Source organism: Cryphonectria parasitica (assembly GCF_011745365.1).
Source record: "Cryphonectria parasitica EP155 unplaced genomic scaffold M406scaffold_5, whole genome shotgun sequence".
Taxonomy (NCBI): Eukaryota; Fungi; Ascomycota; class Sordariomycetes; order Diaporthales; family Cryphonectriaceae; genus Cryphonectria; species Cryphonectria parasitica.
The window spans coordinates 4,131,709-4,153,739 of NW_024468913.1; the positions used below are offsets into that span (position 1 = coordinate 4,131,709).

Here is a 22,031-nt window from a genome sequence, read left to right on the forward strand (position 1 = left end):
CCCACCCTTTCGCTCGCCTCACTGACTCGCTCCGTCTGGTCTCTTGTTTTTCACAATAGAGGTCTTATTTGTAGACTTGAACCTCTACACAATGATTGTAGTTCATTCATATTAAGTAGGGGTGTTAACATCAGACCAGACTGGAAATTTTGAGGCAAATCTGTCAACCAGTGCTCGACGACTTGCTACACAATTGCAAGGCTGCTACTTATTCAGACATCCCATATCCCTCAACGTCGTCTTCATCGCGAGTCGTACTGATATACATCCTCAACTTTCACTGCAGGGGCTTTTTTTCCCCCTCGATGGACCATGGCATCCATGATGCGGTCTCCCATTCTTCTCCATCTCCCAGCTTCTATCCCCCTCCCTCCCCCACCTCTTTCTTTTGTTCTGTCTCGCTGGCTCCACCCAGCAAGCCTTTTCTTACTTCTCACCCGAAATCATCTCATCCTCGCCAGCCTTCTTGACCTCATGTACCTGCCTATCATGCTCCTGTCCCCCCTCCTCCTCCGTCTCCCCAGCCTCACCCTCAATGTGCATATTCCGGTTCTTCCCAGGGTGTCTCTTACCGGTCACGTCGAGGTAGATCAGCTTTGCGGTGTTGACGAGGGTCTTACGCCCCTCGAACACGGGGAACAGGCCGACTGCGAACAGGGAGCAGAAGATCCAGATGATGCCGACGACGACCCAGCCTGTGTCGTGTGTTGTTAACAAGTGGGTGGAGGGAGGCATTTGTCACGAACGAAGGAGATTTGGCTCACCAGTGAAGAATTTCTTGCTGAAGATGTATCCGCTGCCATACATTGCTGTTATTTGGGATTCATTGTCCCGTTAGTCAAGAATTCCTTGGTTACTTGTTCGCAAGTAGACCACAGAAGGATAACCACTTACGCATAGGCCAGAGCACCAGGAAAGCAAGGCTGTAGTAATAAGAATATCAGAATCAGACTTATCCAACAAAGGAAGGAAAGAAAGAGAGGATCAATGAAAGTTGAGATGGGCCTCAAAAGCAAAGAAGACGACGGCGCAAACTCACGTCATAACCACCGTCATGGTCTTGCTGATCCTTCCCGCCCGCAGCAGCTTCTTCTGCTCCGCCTCAAAGTCATCAGGAGCCTGCGCATGCCCGCTGTTGACCTCCTCCAGGTCCAGGTCCGCAGCGGCCGCCAGCTCGTGGTCGTCGCCCTGGCGGATGCTCATCATGGACTTCCAGTCGTAGTGGTCGAGGCCGAAGAGGAGCGTGAAGATGGGGATGAGGACCAGGGGGGAGAGCAGGGCGACGACGTTCCCGGCCAGCATGGGGTCGTTGGAGCCGGTGCAGGTCACGTCGAGGCTGCCGCACGTCTTCTTGGCGGTGACGAGCCAGGCGATCAGGGCGAAGGCCAGGCCGAAGATGGGGGAGAGGGCGGCCTAGACAGAGATGGATGTGTGAGCACAGGAAGTTAGATACACACATCATTTATATTCTAGGAACAACACTCCGGTTTTTGGAAAGGGCTTTCAAACTTACAGCCCACTTGTTGAGACCAGCCCAGGTAAGGGTCAGCGTAGCAGGGAGTACAGCCGATGAGATAATGACGCCCATCATGAGGTAGAGGTAGCCCATCGAGATACCTGCATAGAACAGGCCGACCGAGAAGCTGGCTATGAAGACAGCGTAGCCGACGACAATGCAATGGCTCATCCAGATCAGACGGTTGCCCGACGCATCCGGCTTGAAATATGTACGGTACCTTTTATCAGAATACAGAGTCACGTGTCAGTAGGACGTCTTAGAGGAAAACCAAGAAGTAAGAAGGGTGAACAAGAGGCAACAGACAGATCATAAGTGAAGATGGACGAGACAGCAATCAGTTCCGAAGAGGTAGCCGAGGTGACGGCCATGAAGATGATGAGCAGAGTCGCGATGGCGCCGCCTTTGCCGAGAAGAGCAACGGCAGCATAGGGAAGAACGAGGCCAGCAGACACATCAGCGTCGGACATGCGGTCTGGATAGGTTGGGAATCGCGGGTTCGACTCGAGAGCCAGTGCAGACAAGCCCATTGTCCTGTCACATCGCTTGTGTCAGCAAAGGATACAACTCTTTGGCCGTATCGGGTCTGGCAAAATTCCATCTTACTTACGTAGCTGTTAGCCATGGGATGGCAAACCACGACAGACCACCGAGGATGTAACCTGGGAGGGCATGTACTGGCGATGCTGCAATAGCCTTATTGTAGTATCCATCTATTATTATGAGAATTTCGTTGGTCAGCATATAGTCATAATCTTTTTTCTTCCCCTTCTCCTTCTCACCCTCTTTACTTACTATCCAGGAACACGGTGCCAAAGTTTCCAACAATGTTAATAACAAAGAAGATGGCTCCCTCCTTGGAGCGCATGGTCAAGTAGCTGCCGTCCTTGTTGCCATCGACGGGATGCTTGAGTGCGGCTGTGACCAGGAGGTCATAGACAGCGCCAGGGGATCCCAGGACATCCGAGGACGCGTAGGCCGTCAGGGAAAAGATAATGATGATGATCAAGAGGATGAATGTGTGGATCCAGTCCGTCAAGATGGTCGCCTTGAGACCACCGACCATGGTATAAGCTATGGATTACGTGCAATGGTTAGCATCCAGGCGACAAAAATAGATAGAACGGGTTTAAACCATATCAAGTGAAACCGACTTACCCACGACACCCACTGGCAACAGATAAATGGCAGCAATCTCATTCATGCCCGTCAAGGCGTTGACAGTCGCAGACCCACCGACAATCAACATGAGGGACACAAGGATATTGGTCACGAGGCCAAAGACCATGAAGACGAGATGAGGCAGGGTGCCGAACCGCGCCTTGATGACCTCGAGGAAGGTGTGGGCGTTGGGCGCCCTCCGCTTGAGCTCGATGGCCAGCGTCGCGAACAGGAGAATCTGCACCGTGGCGCCCGAGGCGTACCAGAAGGGGCCAGAGACGCCGTATCGGTAACAGACACCGGTGGACTGGAGAAGACTGCGTGGGGGAGGGAGGGTTCACAGAGACGAATTAGTATCACTGTACTGGTCACTTCTCATGTGTGTGTTTTCTCATTAGATACTTACGTCGCTGCCCAGGTCCAGGAGGAGACCACGGCACTCCCGACGAGGCCTGACTTGACCGTACGGCCGGCTGTGTTGAACATCTCGGATGTCTGCAGCTCGCTGTTGTACCTTCGCAGGACGAAGGTGACGAGGATCATACCTAGCCCATCCACCCCATGTCAGAGCCAGGTTCTCACACACATACACACACATACTCCCAGAAAATATTGGGTTTGTAGAGGGGAACATACCCAAGGCAAAAAGAGCCCCCAGTCCTAAGACAATGCCATAGCCATAGGCTGGGTCCAATGCTACGTGCACCATCTTGGCTGTGAGGTGGAGGTGATGATGGACGGGACCGTGGTGGGTTTGAGAGGATGAATGATGGTGATGGACGATGACCAAGTTGGTTTGCCTCACACTCTCTCCTCCGCGTTCGTAAGCTCTGAAATCTCCTCCTCGTAAGCCTCAGGTATATACTCAAGGTAGGAGCAAACTTGGGTGATCAAGAGATGCGGCTTGCGTATGGTCCTGACCCTTTTAAGAATGCCACACAGCCCGTGTCAAAGAAAAGTCACAGTAGCACAAGGTATTATAAAGCTGTCTGTCACAATGACGACGGCAACAACAACAATATTGCACGCACACACATTAATTCCTCATCACCAGCTGACAGCTCGGACTCTGAAGCTTTCAAGTATGCAGACAGAATGCGGGCTTCCTAATTTAAAAAAGCCAATGAGCTACGTACATAGCGAACGAACCATAACCCTGACATGTGCACAGAACCATGGGAGGGGGGGGATAATACTATGTAGGCAAGAGATAAGACGAAGCAAAAGATGATCTAATGGACAGACGGGCTGCAGCAAATCAAAATGTCGGATCTCCGTTGATATCAAGCCCCCCCTTCGCGTCAGCATAGTGTCCTGGGTGGAAGAAAGAAAAAGAGAAAAAGATAACGGGCGCCATAATAGTACTATAGTAGCTCCTTGCCAGGAGGGGTGCCGGGACGATCTCGCACTCTTTTTGGGTTCAGGGCTTGTTTAGCCTGCGACTTAGGGGCCCCCACGCCTAGTGATACCTTGAGTGGAGGAGGATGGTTCTTTTTCCTTGGCCGAGATAAAGTAGTATTTTCTGTGAATCATTATTACAATGCATAAAGCTTATCGTTGCTTGTGAAATTCACTACAGTAATTAGTTACAGTATTTAGCACTTACATAGTACTCTATTGTTCTTCTTTTTCTTCATGTTATTAAATCCATACGACAGTAGATTCACGTGCTCTGGTGGGAGCGGAAAGAAGAAACGAGGAGAATAAGGTTGGCAAGTACTCAAGATAGCGTCAGGTCTAAGCAGTGCCGGCACACTAAGCAAGGTTCCGTCTGCCACGATCAGTACTACGTAGCATAGCAGACACTCACCTTTTCTTATTACATAAATCTTGAAGGGGGGGGGGGGGGGGCAGAAGAGCACATCACGAACTCGACTCTCACCATCCACCCTCCCTTCCATCCATCAAAACAACTGGAGTAAAACCAATCTCTCAGCTTCAAACCTCTCTCTACACACTCTTTAACCTAACTTAATCAATTGATCAACAAAACCAAACAAAAAACCATGTCCCAGCAACCCGAATCCCCTCTCTTCTCCCCAACCCTCATCTCTCCCGAAATCGGAGCCACCCTCCCTCAAGGCTTCACCATCCGCCCAATCCAGAGACAAGATTTTCAAAAGGGCTACCTGGACTGCCTCGAGGTCCTCACCTGGGTCGGCCCCCTCACCGAGGCCGAATGGGACGAGCGCTATACCGAGATGGAGAGGGCTGCGGCCACGTACTACCTGCTCGTCATCGAATACCAGGACCGCATCGTCGGGACCGGCTCGTTGGTCGTCGAGAGGAAATTGTAAGTACACACACACTTCACACAACCTCCCACCTCTCCCCTTGGGAATCGACTATTGTTATGCTGCTGAAGGGGGTTGAGGGGGTCCATATTCGTGCCAGCAGCCAGCTCACATACTATTTCTCTTCTTTTTTTCTTTCCTCCGTTTGTAGCATCCACAATCGCGGACTGGTTGGCCATGTAGAGGAGATTGCCATCGCCAAGGAACACCAGGGCAAGGGCCTCGGTCTGAAGATGATTCAGGCTATCGACTCTGTGGGCAAGAGTGTTGGGTGCTACAAGAACATACTCAACTGTGGGCCGCAAAACGAGCCCTTCTACGCCAAGTGCGGCTACGACAACTCGGGCACGGAGATGTCACATTATTTTGAGACCGCCAAGGACAACTTTCACAGGGGATGATGATAGGAATTGATGATAATCATGATCATGACGATGAGCAGTACTTAGTTGGTTTGCACAAAAGAAACCGGCATCCAAGATTATAATATTCACCAAAGAAAACAAAAGCTCCCATCTACCTCACCACTTCCCAGAAGTGGCCTTCGGGTCTCTCGAACTCTGGCCTACCGTAAATGTGTATTGTCCGGTGGTGACCAGCACCCAGTTCTGCCTCTCCGCGTCCCAGTAGCTCAGATCTCGTCGTGTGAGGTTGAATTCGACTGTCCTGACCTCCTTCTGCTCGAGGTGCACCTTCTCGAAGCCGCGGAGCACCCTCACAGGGAAATCGACTGCCTTCTTCCCGTCCTGTGGGCTAGGGTAAGACAGGTAGAGCTGTGCCACTGCCTTGCCGGCTTTGGCGCCCGTGTTGGTCACGTTCACATGAACGGACACGTACGTCTCCCACAAGTCCGGGTTGCCTCCTTCGTCGCCTCCTGCAGGGGACAGCGCATGCTTCGTTTTGTACCCATCGGGATAAGGGTAAGGATCTGCGACGAGTTCTTCGACGGTATCTACATAGGGGTAGATATACTTGTCGAGCTTCCTGATGTCGGCAGGCCAGAGTGCCTCGCTCGCGTCAGGCAGCTCGTCGCTGTATTTTGGGGGTGTGGCCCCAGGCTGCGGCCGGGCTGCGGGAAGAGCGGTCTTGTCCTTGATCTGGGTGATTTGCAGATCGGAGAAGTCAAAGGTTGTGTAGCTCAGGCCGAAGCCGAATTCGAAACGTGGCGCAATGTCCTTCTTGTCAAAATAGCGATAATCAATGTAGAGCCCTTCACTGAAGTCCTGTTGTGGGACGACACCGTTGGGTAGGTACATGATCTGGCCGCCCGCACCGTAGTCGTCGAGAGACTTGCCAATCGTGTAAGGCAGATGACCAGACGGGCTCTCATCACCAAAGATGATGTCTGCAAGAGCGTTGCCGCTCTCCTGGCCGGGGAGGTTGGCGAGAAGGACAGCCTTTACGTTGGGCAGATCCACCCACTTCTCCATCACGACCGGACCGACGGCATGAATTACAACGAGGACCTCGCCAGTGCCACCGCCACAGCCTTCAGCAACCTTAACGATTAGGTCATCAGCGCCCTTCTGCAGCGAAAGATCCGGTCGGTCTCCGGCCACATCTGACCACCGTACGTAGCCCTCTCCAGCATCTGCGTTGCCAAAGACAATGCACACATCCTGGTCGAGGATGCTCGGGTCGGAGTCGAAAGACGGGTTGTTGGTGAGATACTCAGACCATTGGACCTTGGACATGTTGAACCCTTCCCGCAGAGGCAGGACAGGAGGCACGAGATACGGAAACTCAACAGCACCGCTGCCCCATCCAGACCCTAAAGTCCCATCATTGCATGCTCGGTCCATGCATACGTTGGGACCCTTTCCTGGCCCAGCATCCTCGCCAAAGATGCCAATCTTGAGCTTGCCCATGTGTCTCTCACGGAGGTCTCGCTTCTTGCTTTTCTTCTTGGCGTCGGTGAACCCCATACGGTCAATCGGAAGCAGGTCCTTGTTCTTGAGCAGAACAATGCCTTCCCTTGCAACAGCACGAGCGATGTCCTTGTGGTCACCCTGTACGTTGACGAACTTGTTCACCTCCACAGACTCCTGCGGTGTCTCGGACCCAGGGGCCATGGTGCCGAAGCGATCGTTTGTCCACGAGGAGAAATTGGGCCCTTGGCCATCAAACTTGGTCTTGTCGTCTTGACCGAGCTGATACCACGCAGCAACAATTCGGGACACCATATCGTTCAGGCGCTCCAGGGGCACAGATCCATTCATGACGGACCGCGTCAGCTCGGGTCCCCAATAGGACAGGCCGTCTGAGAAGCGCGCTCCATCGCCCGGCATGGTCATATCGAGGCCGGCGAGGGCACTGGCCACACCTGATTGCTGTGCGCCCCAGTCTGACATGATGAAGCCCTGGAAGCCGAGCTCGTCCTTCAAGATGCCGTTGAGAAGCTTCGAGTTCTGGCAGACATACGAGTTGTTGACCTGGTTGTACGAGCACATGACCGACGCAACACCTGCCCTGACAGAGTCGCCGAAAGGCCAGGCGTAGAGCTCATGTAGCGTTCGGTCATCAATGTTGGATGAGATGGCGTTGGGCAAGGCCCATTCCCAGGGCTGTCGGAAGTGCTCCTGCTCATTCCCCACAAAGTGCTTGATGGTGGCCATCACGCCCTCGGACTGAATGCCCTTGATCGTCTCGGCTGCCGCGATTCCCTGGAGGTATGGGTCGGATCCAAAGCCCTCCCAGTTCCGACCTCCAGCTGGCATGCGTCCTAGGGGACCGACACAGGGCCCGAGGAGGACGTTGATGCCCTTGCCGCGGGCCTCGTTCCCGTGTGCCTTGCCACGAGAGTACATCAGCTCCTTATTCCAGGTGGCGCCGACTGTCACGCCTGCGGGGAAGGCCGAGGCGTTGTCAGCGAAGCGCAGGCCGAGAGGTCCATCCTGGAGCTGCAGCTGTGGGAAACCGACGTGCACGGCAGGCCCGTTGGTCCCGACTGCAAGGCCCATCATCCAACCCGTGCCCGTGGTCACGTTCACCTTCTCGGCCAGGGTCATGTTCTGCACCATGGCAGCGGCCTTCCTGTAGCTCTCGGCCCAACCAGAGGCACTACCGCCGTTGGGCGTCGGGTACCACGGTGGGGACTGCCCGTAAGCGGGCGCCGCCTGGAACTTGGTATAGATAGTCGCCCCTCCAGCCCCGAGGACCAGCCATATTATGAGCACGGCTGCGCAGGTGATGATGCAGCATCGCGAGCGGTTTCGAAAAGGACGCTGCAGGGTGGCGAGGCTGATTCTCGTCCTATGGCCGCTGAGGAAGGCAGGCTTGCGCTCGTGGTCAACACGACCAGCAAGAGGGTCGGTGGTCAGGAAGTCGGTGGCATCGAGATCAGAGCCGTCGTCAGAGGAGAGGGAACGGCGTGCTTCGGGGTCGACGGATGATTGGTGGTAACGCTGGGAAGGGCTGAGCAGCCCCTCCTTGCTCTCGTCCATCATCGCGGGGGCGAGCAGTAGGGAATACCTAAGCTGCTGCGCCAGGTACGTCCTGCCGTGGCCTCTCGACGGCAGATAGTCGTACTCGTTCTTCTAGATGGGGTCGGTGGTTATGGTTTGTTGCTTTATTGATGTCTCCAGAGGCGGAGGAGACAGCACAGTAAAAGTCAGGTCTGTGGAGGAATCACATCGTAGCAGGAAGATGACCAAGTCACCAGCAGCATCTTGGCCTCTGCTGGCTTTTAATGCATTGTCATCTGGTCCAGTGTTTCGATGATCCGAGCTTGAAACGGGATTTGAGTTGTGCGTTGCTTGGCTTTCCCATGCACGGACGAGTTAGAGGCTATGGCGGTTCATCGGCTGCGTTACCCGCTGACACTGCAGCACTACTTACCCCATGTACCGTGGTAGGACTGTAGCAGAGTGCAGTGCAGTAGGCCAGGTACAACAACGACGCAGGCTTGGCAGGTACAGTGGCTGATCTACATTGGCTTCAGGGCTTGTTCAGGGTCCTTGGGGGCCCAATCAGTCCGCCACCCGATTTTAACGTCCTCGAGTTCGGGACATTTCAGACCGTTCGATGTAAATACTGTACTTGTTGACCCGTAGAGTTGTTCGTTCTCTTGTCTGCCAGACTGGTCAATACAAACATCCTCGGCACTTTCTTCCTACTTTTGATTATTTCCCCCCATTTCTCTTCTTTCTTCTTCCCTTGAAAGAAAAAAAAGGAAAAGGAAAACAAAAAAGCATAGAAGAGCAAGTGCCTGGATGCATGTCTTGTGCACTATCATGAGAAAACCACCCTATTGACGTAATATTCTCGTGGTACCTCTTCTTCTTGTCCTTTTCCTCCATCCTCCTCTTTCATCTTCTAACGAACCCTCCCATTCTTCCATTTCATGTCTTTCCTTTCTCGTTGTGTTCCTGCCTCCCTTCCATTTGTGTTCGCATGTTACTATTGATACCCCTTCAGCTTGTGAGTGAACGTAACTTTGGACTTCCCAAGAGTGGGGAAGGCAGATTGCCGGACTCATGGCTCGATACAACGCCACTCGGTGCAACGCGGCTATAGATGGGGAAAGCCAAGGGGGTCGGCTCGTCTGCCCTGCCTGCTACTACTTCATGTCACTATGTTATCTATCTTTCGCTACTATGAATCCACGAAGCGGTGAAATTGCCAAACCCATATGGCAGGCTTCAATGTAACGTTGACATGCTACCCTTTCATTTCTATTACCCGGCGGCCATGAACGTTCTTGAATGCGTACGCGGCTCGATATTGGACATGCAGCACAATAAGAAGACTCGTCTCTTTTTGTCTGCAGCCAGTCTCTCATAGATTGTCATGCAAGAGGCTTATGGGCTTAGCCTCGTCAGACTTCAGCTGTCGTTTGCTTGAAACACCATCTTGAACGTAAACCATGCGGTCACTTTCGACATGGACGGCCCTCCTCCTGGAGCTGCTCCTCCTCGCATCTCGCGCTGACGACGTCACTGCCCAGTTCAACAACCCTGCGGGCGTTGACATATGGTGTGGCAAGGCCTACCGACCAGAGTACGTGACACTTGTCGTCTTCAATATACGTTCAGTAATAAGTTTTCAATATTGATATTTCGCAAATTAGGAATGCATCTTTCAACCCTGGTGGCTGGTTCGTCGACCCAGAGACCAACAGCTCCTCGCTCAGGCTCAAGGCCAAGCCTCGCATGAGCATCTATCTTGATACGGACGCCACTGCTGCCCTCCTCGTAGACGCCGAGACGGCTTCGCAGTATGGCGCGGACGGGCAGCAGCTGCAGGTGACCATCTCCTCCGACGGTGTGTCTCTCGGCTCGGCAGTCCTGGACGCTGGATCCGTCGACAACGAGGTCGCCGTCGACCTCTCTCTCCTCACCCCGAGGATGGATCCCTACAGCCTCGAGATCCAGGCCACAACACTGGCCAACTCGTCAACAACGGCCTACCAGACGAGCACCAATCTTTCCTACCTCCCTTACCCAGACTCGTACGGGAGCGTGGCCAGGCTGGACAACCTCTACGGCGGCACCCAGGCGCAGAGGGGCAAGAACAGCTCGTGGGTCGACATCTACCCTTACACGTACTATGTGCAGTGGAGTCTGTACTGGGACGCCAACGTGAGCACCCTGAACGACTTCTCTTCCACGTACAACATGATCCATATCGTGCCCACGGGAACCCTTCAGGATGAACCCTTTCCGTGGGACCAGTTCCAGCCCTATCTCGACCGGGCGGCAGAGCTGGGCATCTGGCTGCAGTACGATGTCCTCTGGACGCCGGACAATCTCACCTCCATGATCGAGCAAGTGTCGACGTTGCGTACACATCCAAGTATCCTGTCCTGGTAGTGAGTCCTCCCCTCCCCCCCCCCCCCATGGCATGATGTGTATTCTCCTGTGGCAAGCTTCTTGCTGTTCCCCTCTTCTCTGGAAATATCCAACTCACACACGAGTCTTTAGTCAGTCTGATGAGCCCGACGGCAAAGGCAACCCTCTTAACTCGACCGGCATAGCCTACAATGTTATTAAGAGCCTCGATCCTTACCATCCTATCAGTCTAGCTCTCAAGTCAGTTATTTTTATCCTATCCAACTTGGTTATTATTGCTACGTTTCCAACTCTTTGCGTATGCTGACCTACATTATTTACACTCCAGCTGTTATGATTTCTACTACGAGGACTATGCGGCGGGAGCGGACATCATCACCCCAGGTACGCCCGTCTCTTAACCAGCTTCTATTGTCTACTTGGCCTTGACAATCTACATCTCTCATCTCTATTCCAATATCATACTACATTATGGAGAATTGAGGCTATGAGGACCTCACCCATGTTCCTGAGAATAAAAATTCTGATCGAGACAACCACACAGATGTGTATCCCATCTCAACAAACCTCACCTACTCAACAGTCTACGACACAGTCTGCAACGCCACTTACGGCTGCTGCGGCTGTGACGACTGCGGAACAGGCACCACCGTCTTCTCTGACATCTCGCACCGGCTCGACGAGTTCCGCCGCCGCGACAGCCTCATTGGCTGGGCCAAGACCCAATGGTTCGCCCCGCAGGCCTTTGGCAACGAGACCTTCTGGACGAGGTACCCCACCGCCCCGGAGCTGGAGGTCATGACCCTGCTGGCCGTCAACCACGGGGCCAAGGCGGTGGTCAACTGGGATTTCCCCACGTCCTCGGAGCTGTCTGCCATCACTAGCGACCTGGCTGCGCTATTCAACAACACCGCAGTGACCAAATTTCTCATCGGCACGCCGAGGACGCAGGACTTGGTGGTCGTGGGCGGGGCCAACATTGATGCTGCTCTCTGGGTGGATGAGTCGGGCGGCAAGGCTTTGGTCTCTGTGGCTAATCTGAATTATTACGCTGTGACGGGCTCGGTCACGGTGAGCCTTCCCTCTGGCATCAGTGCGTCGGGTGTCTCTGGGAATGTCTGGGGTAACTCGACTTGGCAGGTTGGGAACGGGACTGTGGGAATTGCTGCGGGACTGGATGGCCTTGAGACTGCCATATTCGTTATCAGTCTTGTTTGAGCAATGGGTACCCTAATTTGATATCCTTCGTGTAATCGAAGCCTACGTAGAATTCGTTCTCTCCTTCTCTACGTGTGAGTTTCATGATTGTGGAAGTGTAAGGTTCACTCGATAATCACACGATATTCAAGGCACAATACACCGTTTGCAATATTGACAAATTCCAACGGCACAAGCCTAGGATAAATTCAACTCATCACCTCTACATCTACTTTGAGTTCCCCTAATAGACATACCTGAAGTTAGGGTTCTCTTTATCCGTATAATCCTCAAAGGCATGCAAATACGATTCATCATGCGCCTCCCGCACACCTTGCGCAGCCAGCTGATCACGTTTCTTGTTCTGCCACGTCAAGTACCACCGCAGCGCCAATATATCAATGACAAGCAGCGAGTAACAGCCGAGATGGGTAGCAAAAGCAGTAAAGTAGCGCGGCGCGTCCCAGCTCAGGAAGACCTGGGGACCTGTGGTTTCGTGGTAAATGTCAGTTGTCAGTCTAACTTGCATGGCTTGGACATTGCGCTTTCTACGAGACAGGGGAATTTCAAGACAATATGAAGAATAACAATCGTACCGATAGCATTGCCAGTAGCCCAGATGATAAAGTTGATCGAAATGGCGACTGACTTCTTTGTCTGGCCGGCGACGTTTCTTGAGATCATGGACAGGCTTAATGTCTGCGCGCTCCAGAAGGAGAATGTGATGTAGTAGCTGATCAGCAGGCCAACATGTTGGGATCGCGTGTCGAGAGGAACGGTCATGAGACAGATGGTGCCGATGAAGGAGCTTCAAGTTGGGAGCATGTCAGCTTGTGGTGCCACAAAGATGGTAGTGGGAGAATAAAAAAAAGAATGAAGGAAGAAAGGCCAAAAAGAAATTCAGAGTTTGCACTTGACTGACGGTATGATAAAGGCCAGCATGACAAGCAGGTTCTGGTGCGTCTTCTTGACCAGCCACAGAGATGAGAGGAGGACAATAATGATATAGGCCCCCAGAACCATGGCCAGCAGCTGTGTCTGCAGTGTGGTGAATCCAAGGCTCTCTATGATGATATTCTCGAACGAGCCCAGGCCAGACGTGGGCAGCGTGGTGCAGAGGGCGATGATGGCGTAGCCCCAAATCTGAGGATCGCGGAGTCCCTCGATGAGCTGGTCCTTCTTGAAAACTCTGTTCTGCACGCCCGTCTGGTTGTCTCGGACCCGCTCGATCATGAGGTGTTTATCTTCCTCGGAGAAGCACTTTTATATCCAGTCAGCATTGTCTCATTTCCATTATTCCTTTTTCCTTTTTTCCCTCTCCCATAAGCAGTTTATGAAAACATACCTTGGCTCGCATAGGACTATCGGGCATCCACCAGCCAACGAAAAGCCCAAAGAAAATGGAGATGATCCCATAAACGAGAAAAATCCACTGCCAGGACTTGAGCGGGCCTGTGGTGATGAGGGTGAAGCAGTAGGCCAGCAGCCCCCCAACGATCTGCTGCATACCGTTCATCATGTACCAGTAGATGACCCTCGCGGCCTGTTCGTCCCGCCGGTACCAGATGGACGACAGGAGGACGAAGGAGGGCTGGCAGGCGGACTCGAAGAGACCAAGCAGGGTGCGCACCGTGACCAGGCCGGCGAAGTTGGTGCAGGCGGCAGTACATGCGAGGACGGTGCCCCAGCCGACGATGCAGAAGCTGAGATATTTACCGATGGGAACCCTTCAGTTTGAATGGAAGGATTAGCATAGCTCTTGCTTATTGTTGGAAAGAAGATTCCTTCAAGCCGGAACGGCAGACATATTTTTTTTGCATTACTTACCTCGCAATGATCCAGTTCTGAGGGTATTCGACGATGAGGATAGTAATATAAATACAAGTCGTAAGCCACGAGTATTCCTGCCCTACTAGACCCGTGTCGTCGACGATGCCCATGATGGAGGCAAAGCTAAGCGTGCCCTTGTCGATGGCCTGTAGAAAATACGTGCAGACCATGACGACCAGAATGCGCCTGTCGATCTTGCGCCGCAACTCGACGTTCTTCTCGGGTGAGATCTCGATGCGCGCCGCCGACACGTACTGTGCGAGCTCCTTGTCGACCTTGTCATAGTCCTGGTGGCTTTTGGTGAACTCGATCTCGTGTGCCGACAGGACTCTCTCGGCCTTGTCGATGCCATCGTCGTTGGGGCCTTGCTGCTGGCTCGTGACGCCCTGCTTGGCCGGCGCATCGACGCCTTCAGTAGAGCCTGGGGTCGTCATTGTTGTTGAAGGGGCCTGACGGTATCTTGGCTCACTCTGTGCTGCATATACGCACAAGTAAATAAAGGCTTATTTACTGCGCCAAAAGAAGACTATGAGCACACGAGGAGGGGGAGTAAAGTACTAAGTGGGACGGTGGAAGGAATCTGCACAATAGAGCGAGAGATGGCGAGTCTACTTCTTAATTGAAAGTCTTATAAACCAACAAGAGCAGAACACTACATAGAATCCCCAGAAACCGAATTTAGGCATTATTCCGCACGTGCAAGGGTATTCCATTGAGCTCAACAACCTGGTAAATACGCCGCTGGGCTCGAGAGAGTCTGACCCGGGCCGGATGGCTTCTTTGGGCGACAAGTCATAACCAATGGCAAAAACTGGTGCGGAGATACGAAATGGTTCAAGGGGGGCTCATTGGGGCGGTCAGACCTTGTGAAGGATCAACTACTGTGGTGGAAATGGACATGGCATCCTACGTTGCGAGAGAGAGAGAGAGAGAGAGAGAGCCTCGGCAATAATTTTATTCAAACTATGTTCGTGCTGAGTTATCAGCAGAGAATTGAACCCTCTAAGAAAATGCACACACGATGCCATCTCTCTCTCTATATTGGCCTCCAGGACTTACAGCCTGCCTTGTAATGCATCGAATAAAGGTCGTGTTTCGAGATCGATATTTCCAACGAACCAGCCAACACTCCGTCTCTACAGATTCATTGCATATGAAAAGTCAATTTTTCAAACCTTTCTACTGTTCAAGACGCTCACCTGATGTTCTCGTCCCAACAACCCTCTCCTCCACAACCCCGTACCCACATCACAGCCCAGCTGGAGACGCTGACCCACTATCCCCAGCAACCCCGCAGGGAAACCTGTTCGGCTGACTCTCACAACCAGAGGGGAAGCAAACCGTTGTGGAGACTTTTAGACCAAATCTGGGGAAGACGTTCTCCATCTCTCAACGAGGAACAGAAATCTGGGGCCATTTCAGGGGAGAAGGGAGGGGTCTTTGGAATGTTTGAAATCTTGCTCCCGGCCCGGGGTCTTGAACTCGGCGTAGTTTCGGTCCGAAATAGTCCAGCATTCGGTTGATGTTTTACTGCTCCATCCGTGCTGTGAGATCCAGGTGTGGGAATGTTAATTCTAAAGTTTCGTTCTTGAGGAGGAAGACAGTGCCTGTGAGTGTGAGTGTGTCGGTTGCTTCAATGCCTATCCAGATTCCTGTCGTCCTTCGTTGTCGTCCTTGCTTCTCGTACAGTACAGTATCTGAGATCAGTCCACCTATCAAATCATTCCAACATGCCGGCAGAAATACAAGGGATCAAGTCCCAGGACGTCCACGCCAAGATCCGCCTCCTGATCGACGGCATGGTCAGCATCAATGACAAGACAGGGAAATTTCTCCTCAGGCTCGAAGACGGCCGTGTCATCGACACAAAAGGCTGGAATGATTGGGAATGGACACACGGCGTGGGTCTCTACGGGCTATGGCAGTACTACGAGCTCACAGGCGACGCCGCCTACCTCGAGATCATCGAGTCCTGGTTCGCAGCCCGGTTCGCGGCGGGGGGCACCACCAAGAACATCAACACGATGGCTGTGTTCCTGACCCTCGCCTACGTCTACGAGCGCACTGGGAACTCGACCTACCTGCCCTGGCTCGACAGCTGGGCCGAGTGGGCGTACCGGGACCTCGAGCGCACCCGCTTCGGCGGCATGCAGCACGTCACCTACGTTTCGCTCCATGACCAGCAGCTGTGGGACGACACCCTCATGATGACTGTCTTGCCCCTCGCCAAGATCGGGCTGGTCCTGGGCAGGCCGCACTATGTGGCCGAGGCCAAGAGGCAGTTCCTCCTGCACCTGCAGTACCTCTTCGACCCCAAGACAGGCTTGTTCTACCATGGCTGGGAGTTTTACAAGCCAGGAAGTAGTGAGGCTGCTGCTGCTGCTGCACAGGGCCACAATTTTGCCGAGGCGAGGTGGGCCAGAGGCAATAGCTGGCTTACCATCGTCATCCCCGAGTTTCTCGAGCTCCTCGATCTCGATGTCACGGCTGACCCCATCGGCATACACCTGCGCAACGTCCTGGAGGCCCAGTGCTCCGCCCTGTCCTCGCTCCAGGATTCCTCGGGTCTCTGGCGGACACTCCTGGATGTTCCCGAGAGCGAGGGCTCGTATCTCGAGGCGAGTGCCACGGCGGGGTTTGCCTTTGGGCTCCTCAAGGGGCGGCGGAAGCGCTATCTGGACCCCTCGGCCTCGTTCTCTCCGGCTGAGGCTTCCGACGGGCAGAGGCTTGGGGGCTCGAAGCAGAGCTCGTACGATGAGGTGGCGTTAAAAGCCATCGAGGGGATTCTGCAGAATGTGGACGAGAGCGGCGAGCTGTTGAAGACATCCTTCGGCACAGCAATGGGGTAAGTGATGAGCACACGCATGTACCCTCCCTGACGAAACTAGCCCTGAACTAAAATGCTCTGCAGAAACACCCTCCAGCATTATAAAGACATCCCTGTTACAAGCATGCCGTATGGACAAGCTATGGCCATCATGGCATTGGTTGAATTTCTTCGGCGGTATCTGTAGATTCTCCACTACTTTAGCATTGAAACGCGAGCTGAGAGGAGCACGGCGACTTGCACAAAAATCCTATAAAAGGAGGAGGGAGGAGGATCTGGGTGCAGGATGACTGAGGAACTTTAGACCACGGCCGAAGGACATAGAAATTTAATCAGGATGGCATCTTCTTGAGAATGATAGACACCATATAGATTCAAAGAGAGAACGAACACAACATTGAACCTACGGTACACGACAGAACCCCATGCGAGTATTCTCAGTACCGAAAGCATCGCGAGTCTCTTAAAATGCAGGCGCCTGTTTCCAGACAGGCAAGGAGCGCAAGTTCCGTCTGTCAAAATCCACCTTCCCTTTACTGTCGACCCAAGCTCCCTCGTCAGTAGCCTCAATGCCATCCGCAGCCAGAGAATCAATCTCCTTTCTGCTGAGACCATATTGATCCTTTGGTAGCCAGACAATGGGCGTGCTCGACTTCAGGCTCGGCTTCTTGTATGCCCCCTGGATTTGATCATCCGTATATTGCGGTGGTGGGTCAGTCTCGGCAGCTGTGTGGCGCAAGAACGCCCTCATAGCCTTCTGGGATGCATAGACATGTGGTTCAAAGAACCGGGCCACAGGATCCAAAACCTTGTGAGGTATGTGGACCTCACGTCCAAGCTGCTGAATGCGGGAGCTATCGTGTAATTCGGCCTCCTCTTGGGCCCTTCCCTCCTCTACGGCTGCCAAGAGAGGCTCTTGTTGGGGATCTCTTTCGCCTGCATCCTCGGAAATCAAGTTGTCGGGGAAATGGTCTTCCAGGGGGTTGAGATAGCGGTTGGTGAGGACGTTGTATGCAATTGTTCCAAAGAAAAGAATCAAGGTTATGATCGAAGGTCCTGTTGCCTTACGAAGCCCGAAGAGCCCGATGAGACACAACTCGCCGATATACACTCCTGCAAGAATTTGCTGCAGTGCACGTGTATAACACTTGCCTTTGGATTCGATCTTGGGCTGGATCACAAAAAGAAGGTTGTACTATGGGCATATGGATGTTAGTATTTGGCGATATCGAAATGTTCCTTCATTCCTTCTCGAGCTATTACCGCGGAAATCTAACAATCATTCTGCACGCTCGGGACCAACGTACCTTGTAGCTGCAGTAGAACAAAAAGAGCCCTACGGTCGCAAAGCCGAGGACGAGAGGTGAGATGCAGCTATACACCAGGGCGATGATGATAAAGTTGGTGAACTTGGGGTAAACTTTACCCCAGCCGATGCCCTTGAGACTGGTGTACTGCTGATATTTATCTCGTGGGGTTTTGTAGATGAACATCTCGAACAAGACATACTCGAAGAGGTCTGACCAGTTCATAATGTTCTTAGTCGAGGATGCGAGCCCTTGTAGGATAAAGTACGTGAGGTAAAAGTTGGACGACTTGGGAATGTTGTCGGCGAGCAGCTGGGGTATGTGATGCGGCTCGTTGATGATCTTTGGGATGAATGCAGTAGCTGAAGAACTCAGGGCAGTCACTAGGAAAACCTGTATGATCTGGAAGGCATAATACCACGCCTGGACTTGGAGCTCAGCAGAGACAGTTGTTGGCTCCCCAGATGCTTTGGCAATTTCTACACCAGGGACCCGTTAGTTGGACATAGAAGAAGCGGCCTGGGCCAGTCGAATACTACTTACTCCTCATGATGTTCGGTACGTACGACGCGAGCAGACTTGTGAGAAAGGGGGGGAGAAACCCAGTCAAAAGGCCTAGCACGGGTTCGGGAAGATCCTTGATCCAGCCAAGCAGTTCGAAGCTGGCGAGGTAATTGACATTCGAGATCGTGCCCACGATAGCGGTCGGGATGGACCAAAAGATGATCAAGAGCGCAATGAAAATGTTGGCAACTGACTTTTTCGACAGGCGTTCGGCTTGAGGTATGGCCAGATTAGTCCAGATAACCTCACTCGGAGCGACGCCAATGAGTCTAGACTGGATAGTAAGGTTGGGCGGAACGGGAAGCCGGAGCTTGGACTCCCCACGGTATGCCCTTTGGGCGGCTGACTGATCAGTGTACTCCACAAAGACGGCACAGCGAGTGTGACCCTGTGCCCCTTGGCTTGTGTATGTTTCTCTTTTTTCATTGACTTTTTGGACTGCCTCCTTGACACCACCTCGCAGATGATCGATCAGATCGGATGCGGCCCCGGCGATGTAATAAGTCCTCTCGCGTGGACGGGCGGTTTCCACATCAACCTCTGGCGGAGGCTCATCGTCCGTGGAAGAAGCAGCCTTCCCCGAATCCGTGGTCTTCTTGGTAGCATGTCTGACAAATGAGACCTCTGCATACTCCAGCTTCGCTACTTTGTCATCTCGGGATGTCACAGCATCATCAAGAGTCTTCGTCTTGGTGATGACCCACTGAGACCTCGCTTCATCGCCGAACGTAGACTGTGCATCGACATCTGATGAAGCACCCTTGGGAGGATCGAGGTGGAGAACTGTACGCGAGGAGAGACGAGACGCATTGGCCCGGGACAGGTACCAGGCTTGGCGGAGTCCGATCAGCCAGATGCGCTCTCTGGCGATCACAAACATGACAAAACCAAAGTACAGCCAGGCGACCACGGCATGTGCGTAGAGTCGATTCTTATCATGCACATTGCCGAGACCCAGCCTGTCTAGCTGGGAAGCATCGCCACCACCCGTGGCGTTGACGGGAAATAAGATTGGCCAAGTAATGCAGACGCCGACAAAACACGTGAAGATGGTGGTCCTCAGAAACCGGAGATACAGGTAGGCATCAAGGGTGGAATGCTCAAGCACAAATTTGTCATCCAGCTGCCTAATGGTCCTCAACCATTCGAAGCGTTTCAGGCTGGAAATTGGTGTCCGGTCTCTGATGCACACACAAAAAGACACACAGTCAGCATGGCGCTACCGAAGGACATACCTATTGCCCCCCCCCCCCCCCAAGACGGCACACATGGACTTACTTTTCAGGTATCACATCAATGTAGGTCCTTGGCGAGTAGATTCTGCGGAATGGCCTTTTGATAATCACAAAAACCAGCAAGAGCAGGACAGCACTTGTCAAGGATGGCACTAGGGCAGCCAAAATGGCAGGAAGAGAGGCTGACGTTTCTGACTGGAAAGCACACCATCAGTCTTTGACATGTTGTTTACAATGCGTGATGCTATATTTGAAAATATTCATCAACGATCTCTCGGGACACTTACGTCTTTGCTGGCTGTGTCGTTCTTCAAAGACGACATCGACATCAGAGAGCCAACATGGTCAGCCTTCCAGCCGCCGGCGGCAGGAAGCAGAAAGGGCTGCTGATCCATGATCAATAGCGGTGGAGTCGCTAAACAAGGCTGGAGTCGAAAAATTGATGCATGCCACTGACTATGGAGTGTGGAAGGGGAAATACACACAAAGTGGGAAGTGCGAGTGAGAATGGATGGAGAGGCAGCAGGAGCAGCAGAGACGACAAAAAGTGACGTTGCAGCCTGGACTTGTTCATACTTGCCAGGAATCAGGATTGCGCCTACCCCAGCCACTGCACTACAGTACAGACAAGCCACTGCACCAGACCCTAACCCTGCCAACGTCACTTCAAAAAGATAGAAGGGCCACCCTCCTTTATCTAGAGCTTAAACTGTCTGTGTGATCCTTCCGAAAACATTTCAAAAAAACGAGCTCTGAAGCTTGATTGCAGATCTATCTATATGCTTGCGCCTAGTTTTTGTCAAATCCGAAATCCTTAAATCCTTCTTTGTAAAGGAAAGAAAATATCGAGACAAGGAAAACACCTTTCCATTCTTCCAAAACCAGCAGACTGAAGAAGCAACACCTGGTCACCACAACCTGTCCTCCTCGTCGGATGTGCCCGCCATCCGGATCTCAACCCTCTGCTGAGGTAGTACATGTGTTACAGATATCAAACATGCTTTTCTGGTCTCTTCATAAGACCTCCGGCTTACACGCATCTCAATACCACGTCGGGGTGACAGACCAGTGGCGAAGCATTGTCGCGACTGCAGAATTCCACTCGTATTCGAAACACCGAGCCAGCTGATCTACCTCTTCAGCCGTGGGAGCCCGACCTCCCCACATCTCGAGCCTTGACGCCTCCAGCACAGAGTACGTTGATACTAGGTTGCTGTGCCCTTCTATCAGCCAGCCACTCCTCTGTCTACTAAAACGCGAGACTCTGGTTGTCACCGCGAATACGCCCATCCATCCACTGGACAAGTGGCGGGTCGCTACTCGACCAGTAGGGAAGGAGAAGAAAAATCGGGTTCACGTACTCATCAACTATCTTTCGAAGGCAGAGCCAGGCCATATTCCAGCTGCGATTGCTCTCTGGGTCATTCCGTACTCGGGCCTGCGCGTCCGCCAGGATGTCGCCGCAGAAGGGGTAGCTCCTCGTGAGGCCCCTCAGTTCCGTGAGGAACTGGTTGCTGCTGACATAGTAGCTCCAAGCCTCTGTCATCGGCCCCTGGAAGGCCACGGCGTCATTCTCATTCTCACACGTGGCGGCAACACGCTCGATCCTGACAAGCTCCGTCAACGTGTTTATAGAGTGAGATTGCAGGGATTCGATCATTCGATGGAGGGATCGCTGTGAAGAAGAAAACGCCTTGTCAGTTGTCCATATCAACTCTCAGAACCAACTTTCTATCATCTCTTGCCGCCATATCTCTTTGGCTTTCTCTCCCTTCTCCATGCTGGAAATGGGGCCCAAGATGATGGCCCGCGAGTGCAATCGCCTAGGATCCGTTGGTGGCAAGGTAGATGCGCACCTGAGCTCCCTTATCCTTCTTGCTCCCATGAGACCCACGACTAGAACGAGAGGAAGACATTGTGGCAAAGGTCTTCCAAATTTCTTGGAGCGTTTGGGCTTGTTGTAAGTGCAGTCGGGCAGTAGCGCGAAAGGCTGATTTCAGAGGACGAGTTATCACAGCTAATGTGTTTGGTGTCAATAACTTACACTGAAATTCCGTGAGAAGCCCTTCTTTTATAAGTTATTTATATACACATACATACGTACGAAGCATACTAATATGCCCAGATGCCATCTATTAGCACCGCCTCAAATACTCGCCACGAGCCTCGCAGAGCCTCTGAGGTCTTTACAGTCACTTCTGCAACAGTCAGAGGAACGAGGAGCAAAGCTGGGATCGTGTGGGTCCCTGTCCAGCTGGGGGCCACGCGAAACGAGAATAAACATCCCATGGCAAATCCGAGAGCCGTACTG

At 52.8% G+C, this 22,031-nt stretch overlaps 8 protein-coding genes across 8 annotated transcripts; 3 read left to right on the plus strand and 5 right to left on the minus strand.

Moving 5' to 3' along the window:
• Positions 1 to 64: 64 nt before the first annotated feature.
• M406DRAFT_346918 (Na+/solute symporter) lies at positions 65 to 3,807 on the minus strand (the record flags this gene model as incomplete). Its single annotated transcript, XM_040922232.1, has 12 exons — positions 3,314 to 3,807; positions 3,084 to 3,222; positions 2,675 to 2,994; positions 2,312 to 2,590; positions 2,127 to 2,229; positions 1,823 to 2,050; positions 1,514 to 1,736; positions 1,040 to 1,413; positions 895 to 923; positions 765 to 809; positions 573 to 695; positions 65 to 84 (listed from the first exon to the last, which is right to left on the minus strand). Exons 1-12 carry the CDS (start codon positions 3,384 to 3,386, stop codon positions 65 to 67), a joined length of 1,956 nt encoding a protein of 651 aa, XP_040776151.1. The 5' UTR covers positions 3,387 to 3,807.
• An 876-nt stretch (positions 3,808 to 4,683) lies between these two features.
• On the plus strand, positions 4,684 to 5,372 carry M406DRAFT_331500 (acyl-CoA N-acyltransferase; the record flags this gene model as incomplete). The annotated part of the gene is made up of 2 exons (XM_040920638.1): positions 4,684 to 4,970; positions 5,123 to 5,372. The coding sequence occupies 2 exons, from the start codon at positions 4,684 to 4,686 to the stop codon at positions 5,370 to 5,372; spliced, it is 537 nt and encodes a 178-aa protein (XP_040776152.1).
• M406DRAFT_346920 (family 3 glycoside hydrolase) lies at positions 5,365 to 8,417 on the minus strand (the record flags this gene model as incomplete). Its single annotated transcript, XM_040922233.1, has 2 exons — positions 5,365 to 8,195; positions 8,265 to 8,417. 2 exons carry the CDS (start codon positions 8,415 to 8,417, stop codon positions 5,493 to 5,495), a joined length of 2,856 nt encoding a protein of 951 aa, XP_040776153.1. The 3' UTR covers positions 5,365 to 5,492.
• A 1,310-nt stretch (positions 8,418 to 9,727) lies between these two features.
• On the plus strand, positions 9,728 to 12,034 carry M406DRAFT_352117 (uncharacterized protein). Its single transcript, XM_040922667.1, has 5 exons — positions 9,728 to 9,969; positions 10,040 to 10,780; positions 10,893 to 11,000; positions 11,089 to 11,144; positions 11,305 to 12,034. The coding sequence occupies exons 1-5, from the start codon at positions 9,836 to 9,838 to the stop codon at positions 11,976 to 11,978; spliced, it is 1,713 nt and encodes a 570-aa protein (XP_040776154.1). The 5' UTR covers positions 9,728 to 9,835; the 3' UTR covers positions 11,979 to 12,034.
• Positions 12,035 to 12,125: 91 nt separating this feature from the next.
• Positions 12,126 to 14,331, minus strand: M406DRAFT_278960 (MFS general substrate transporter). Its single transcript, XM_040918365.1, has 5 exons — positions 13,785 to 14,331; positions 13,303 to 13,684; positions 12,880 to 13,217; positions 12,554 to 12,765; positions 12,126 to 12,443 (listed from the first exon to the last, which is right to left on the minus strand). Exons 1-5 carry the CDS (start codon positions 14,219 to 14,221, stop codon positions 12,202 to 12,204), a joined length of 1,611 nt encoding a protein of 536 aa, XP_040776155.1. The 5' UTR covers positions 14,222 to 14,331; the 3' UTR covers positions 12,126 to 12,201.
• Positions 14,332 to 15,517: 1,186 nt separating this feature from the next.
• Positions 15,518 to 17,019, plus strand: M406DRAFT_278964 (family 105 glycoside hydrolase; the record flags this gene model as incomplete). The annotated part of the gene is made up of 3 exons (XM_040918366.1): positions 15,518 to 16,479; positions 16,534 to 16,632; positions 16,699 to 17,019. The coding sequence occupies 3 exons, from the start codon at positions 15,518 to 15,520 to the stop codon at positions 16,799 to 16,801; spliced, it is 1,164 nt and encodes a 387-aa protein (XP_040776156.1). The 3' UTR covers positions 16,802 to 17,019.
• On the minus strand, positions 16,972 to 20,115 carry M406DRAFT_346923 (DUF221-domain-containing protein; the record flags this gene model as incomplete). Its single annotated transcript, XM_040922234.1, has 5 exons — positions 16,972 to 17,809; positions 17,922 to 18,400; positions 18,465 to 19,666; positions 19,764 to 19,915; positions 20,008 to 20,115. The coding sequence occupies 5 exons, from the start codon at positions 20,113 to 20,115 to the stop codon at positions 17,078 to 17,080; spliced, it is 2,673 nt and encodes an 890-aa protein (XP_040776157.1). The 3' UTR covers positions 16,972 to 17,077.
• A 646-nt stretch (positions 20,116 to 20,761) lies between these two features.
• Positions 20,762 to 21,636, minus strand: M406DRAFT_340650 (uncharacterized protein; the record flags this gene model as incomplete). The annotated part of the gene is made up of 3 exons (XM_040921575.1): positions 20,762 to 20,933; positions 21,082 to 21,395; positions 21,577 to 21,636. The coding sequence occupies 3 exons, from the start codon at positions 21,634 to 21,636 to the stop codon at positions 20,762 to 20,764; spliced, it is 546 nt and encodes a 181-aa protein (XP_040776158.1).
• Positions 21,637 to 22,031: the final 395 nt, after the last annotated feature.

Bases quoted from the DNA above. Each gene is read 5' to 3' on its own strand.
- M406DRAFT_352117 (XM_040922667.1), top strand. From the start codon at position 9,836: ATGCGGTCACTTTCGACATGGACGGCCCTCCTCCTGGAGCTGCTCCTC. The intron at 9,970-10,039 runs GTACGTGACACT...TTCGCAAATTAG, and splicing joins GGCAAGGCCTACCGACCAGA to GAATGCATCTTTCAACCCTG. The intron at 11,001-11,088 runs GTCAGTTATTTT...TTTACACTCCAG, and splicing joins CCTATCAGTCTAGCTCTCAA to CTGTTATGATTTCTACTACG.
- M406DRAFT_278960 (XM_040918365.1), bottom strand. From the start codon at position 14,221: ATGACGACCCCAGGCTCTACTGAAGGCGTCGATGCGCCGGCCAAGCAG. The intron at 13,218-13,302 runs GTATGTTTTCAT...TGGATATAAAAG, and splicing joins ATAGTCCTATGCGAGCCAAG to TGCTTCTCCGAGGAAGATAA. The intron at 12,444-12,553 runs GTACGATTGTTA...ACGAAACCACAG, and splicing joins GGCTACTGGCAATGCTATCG to GTCCCCAGGTCTTCCTGAGC.